This window comes from Pteropus vampyrus, unplaced genomic scaffold (assembly GCF_000151845.1).
Source record: "Pteropus vampyrus isolate Shadow unplaced genomic scaffold, Pvam_2.0 Scaffold10, whole genome shotgun sequence".
Taxonomy (NCBI): domain Eukaryota; kingdom Metazoa; phylum Chordata; class Mammalia; order Chiroptera; family Pteropodidae; genus Pteropus; species Pteropus vampyrus.
In genome coordinates this window covers 7550959-7555330 of record NW_011888791.1, presented here as the reverse complement: position 1 = coordinate 7555330, position 4372 = coordinate 7550959, and the positions used below count along the sequence as shown (strand labels likewise).

Genomic DNA, 4372 nt, shown 5'->3' with positions numbered 1-4372 from the left:
AGAAAGTAGAAAGTGTAACTGAATATGTATAGCTTACCAAAGGTAACTCAATCAAGTACTCAAATCCTATTAGTATAAATTCCAACCTACATTATTTTTCTGTTGTTGGACTTGACTTGGAAAATTGTTTTAGTATAGGTTAGCTATTAAATATGGACTTTCATTGTGACCCATTACTGTCTGTGATGCTATTACAATGTATGTATCTGCAACAGCTGAGGCTCTTCTTTCTAATCTAGTACTAAAGCAGCCCTTAATTATGGATCCTCCGCTTTCCCCATTTAAAGTCCTTTATTCTCTGGTTGCCTTTATTTTTTTCTTTTACATTGTGGGGAGTTGAACCAACTTCACAGCAGAGCGCTTTTCTTTCTGTAGACTTGGCAGAGACTTCAGAGCTTATCTAATTTAAATTGCTTTTCTTTTTCCTTTATCAGATGATAAAAGTGAGGGCCAGAAACAAGTGACTTACAGAAATCTAGAACCAAAACCCAGGAACTGGATGTAATTCTCTTTCACTAAAAAGTTACTCTAATTGTAAATTTAGCTCCTTTGGGGTAGCAGAAATTTTCAATTCTTCTGAAAGCAACTGATCTCATATTTCTGCTTTTCAGTAATTGTCAAAGCCAGAGAGAAAAGAAGTTCTATAAGTTATTGGCTGATATGCAGTTATGAACATATTATCTCTAAGGTTCAAATTCACCCTTGCTCTGCTTATGATGGACTGGACTTTCTGAGCATTTCTCCCCATGGTGAGCTTGATTTAAGCTTTGTCCATGGAAGGAAGATAAGGGCTTTCAGCAATGCATGTGAGCAGGGACATGTGGTAGTGTTCTGCCCTCGCTATACGCCGGAAGCATGCAGTTTAACAGCCACTAGGACCAATGACCACATTGCAGCACCTCCCATTCAGACACCAGTGTGCTCAGATTTTGTATCTACCCAGCAGACAAAATATTTCATAAATTAACATGATATAAAGGACATAACTAGAGGATTTTATTTCTGCTTGCTGTGTAGAGTTCTGTCCTTATTTAAGCTGCAAAAGCTCTCATTGGTAGCACTTAACTATCACCGCTATTGATTATCAGTCCATCTTATTGTTTTCCTTTGAGCCCTAAGATTTTTTTCACTTTTAAGTCTTCTTTGGATGTTACCTTAAATATTACTAGCTTATCTCATGGCCTAATGGGAAGAAATGGGACTAACCAGGAACTTGGTAGGTGGGATACAGAACAGACTAGGAAGGACGCTGCAGTTGATACGATACAGGGACTATGGGGAGCGAAGCGGGGAGTGTCACTTTGTTTGTGTCAAGTCTATGCTATTTCAAAATTATGCTTCTCATTAAGGAATTTAACTACTTTATAACTTCTAAAATACTATTAACGTCAAGCAGCATGGTATTATACTAAATATTGGTAACTTAAGTTTGACTCTTTTCTTTAAAGCCACTCTAAAATAACCTTCTCATGTTTTCCATCATACACCTGTCAAGTCTTTGTGGCAGAAACAAGCATGATAGTTTAAAGGAGAATAATCTTAGTCTAACTGCACTATTCTTTTTAAATCTTGTATTTCTACAAATCCTATAGTTACATAACTGATCATTATTGACTAAATTCTTAGGACACAAGAAAATGTATTTTTTACTAAAAATTCTGGAATATTTTGAGGAAACAAACTGAACCAGTAATAAGATGCCTGTTTTGTTTCTATGGTCCTACAATTAAAAGATACACACACACACACACACACACAAATATTATAAAAGCAAACTAATTTTATTTGAACCTAACTAGAGAGAAAGGGTAGGGAGAATATGTACTGTAACCAGAGGGGAACAGCCTGTGTCAAGTTTTAAAACATAATGGCAGAATAAGCTAAAAAGTTCTAAAAGAGCTACTATCTAAAAGGAAAACAATGTTTATTATGACATATTAACTTAACTCCTGACAATGGCAGACCTTGAATGTATGTCTAATCCAGTTTTTTTAATACTGAGACCAAATTTAAGCTGTGTCTGCATATGTAAATAAGGCTTAAGAATGCAACAAAATCTGTTCCACCTAATAAAATACTGAAAAAGCAATAAAAGTTTACATCAGTTTCATATATATGCCGATCACAAATTTTAAGAAAAACAATTAGGAGAAAAGAAAGCATATGAAAGTTTCGACAACACGTAATTTAAACATCAATTCTGGCTTGTATATCAAGTGGTGGAAAATGCTAACTCAAAGTTTTCGTGAATTCAGTAGCTACCAATACAATCTATCTTTTATTCTCCCCCACCTCCTCCCTTAAGGATAGCAGTATTTTCTTGAAAGCTGTTTAAAAATCCAGTTTGGAGCATGATTTTCATAACAGACTCAGATGCTTATGAGACTTATTTAGATGTATTTTAACAAAAACAAATTTAGAAATATCTATATAACAAGCAAAATAAATTTCCTTATGTTTTTAGTAAGCTAAAACAAAGAGGAATATTCTAAAGGATCTTTAACTTTGAATAATAAACACATAAGTCCTTGGAAAAAGAGTCCACAATTTCACATGAAACTACATTATAAATATAGGTACTCTAAATGAAAATACAAATACAGTCTTCTTCATATAAATCCTGGAAATTTCTCATTTTTACTATGAAGAATCAGAGTTTGAAAAATAATAATCTTTCTCTTCTTCATCTAAAGATTCCATAGCATTAGTGAAAAGTTTTCCGATATTAGAGTTTTCTAATTCTGAAACAAAAAGTTTAATAAAAAAGATTAGTATATTTCTAAAAGTCATTTCAATGAAATTGAAAATAACTAAGAAACCAAATGGTAGATATGCCCACTTGAGAGCGATTAATTTAATACCATGTTAATAAAGAGACGACCCTATAATAGAATTGAGCTACAAAAGAAATACAAGTGTGTTACCTTTGTTAAATGGGGTTTTTCTTGATGCTGGACTTGAAGAATCATTTTCAACCTACAAGAGAGTTCATATTAATAGCTAAAGGGTACCTCCTATGAAGCCTGCCTCAAACCTAGACAAAATTAAGTATGCTTTATCCCCAGAGTATTTATAACACCACCTGATCACATATAATTATATGTGAAATGTCTAATTCTTTTTTAAGCTGAATTTTTCTGGAGGCAAGAACAACCATGACTTCTTCAATGTTGTTTCCCACTGCTGGCAAACATGACTATAAGAAAACATTACAAACTAATGCAACAGCAGCTAAGAATGAAAGTCTATGGGCCTCTGAAAACTGTCAAAATCTACTACTATTCTATTACATTACACTAGCAAAATTTAAATTCTCTGTACTTTAAAATTTTGGCTAAAATGGTAATTTATATTGTAAGCTTTCAGTGTATAATGTATGCTTACATACATAAGTGCTTTTTAAACGACTGGCCATAACCGATTATCTTTAAAAAATGAAAACAGAAATATGACAGCGTATACTCACGATGCTAAGGGTAACTAACGATTTTTGAAAGTTTTGAGATACAAACTTGTGTTTACAGATTGTAATGTAAATGTTTTTTTTTCCCCCTATGAAGTGAGTCAAAACCCAATTACATGTTTTAGCTCTCAAAATCAGTTGGTGAGATAAACTAGTATCATGATCCCCACGTCAGACCATACATGAATGAGATTATAAAGCTCAAGAAGCTTGCTTTCTCATAAAGCTAGTATAGATCAGACATTGAAATTAGAACTTTTAACATTAAATCTTTTAAATCTTTTTCTCTTATCCTCACATGGGCTACAGAATATTACTATAAAAAATTGGGCTACAGGTAGAGAAATTGTCCATTAAACACCATGAACAACAAAGGTGACAAGGCATCTCAGAAAGAAAGAGAAAAATCTCCAGAAAATAAGCTTACAGACATAGAAATATGCAACTTAAATGACAGAGACTTCAGGATGGTACTTCTGAAAAAACTCAATGAGAACCAAAACAAATCATATCAACAATTTCAGGAATTAAAAAAAAAAAAATAGAGCAGAACAAGGAGATTGAAACCCTCAAGAAGAACAGAACAGATATTCTAGAGATGAAAAAACACTGCAAGAGTTGAAAAATGAAATAGCAAGCCTAGAAAATAGAGTCGACCAAATGGAGTAAAGGATCAATGATATTGAAGACAGAAATCTAGAAATAAATCAGAAGGAAGAGAAACCGAAGGATGAAAAATAATGAAAGAGAAATACAAGAACTAGCTGATACCATCAGGAGAGGAAACATAAAAATAATGGGCATTACTGAAGGTGAGATAAAGGAGCAGGGACTAGAAAGCATTTTCAGACAAATAGTTGACGAGAATTTCCCAAATCTAAGGAATGAGCTGGAGCTTGGAATTTAAGA

The 4372-nt window shown here is 33.2% G+C and overlaps 2 protein-coding genes across 9 annotated transcripts in view; one reads left to right on the top strand and one right to left on the bottom strand.

Annotated features, from left to right (window-relative positions):
* LOC111730703 (Fanconi anemia group M protein-like) overlaps window positions 1-4372 on the top strand; it is a 27585-nt gene that overhangs the window by 4922 nt on the left and 18291 nt on the right. The window lies entirely within an intron of this gene.
* MIS18BP1 (MIS18 binding protein 1) overlaps window positions 1761-4372 on the bottom strand; it is a 48351-nt gene continuing 45739 nt past the window's right edge. For all 7 annotated transcript variants that reach the window (XM_023522057.1, XM_023522065.1, XM_011376092.2 and 4 more), the window contains 2 exons: window positions 2925-2976; window positions 1761-2741 (listed from right to left, as the gene is read on the bottom strand). In XM_023522057.1, coding sequence (XP_023377825.1) covers window positions 2641-2741; window positions 2925-2976 — 153 coding nt within the window. In that variant the 3' untranslated portion in view covers window positions 1761-2640. The remainder of the gene's footprint in view (window positions 2742-2924; window positions 2977-4372) is intronic.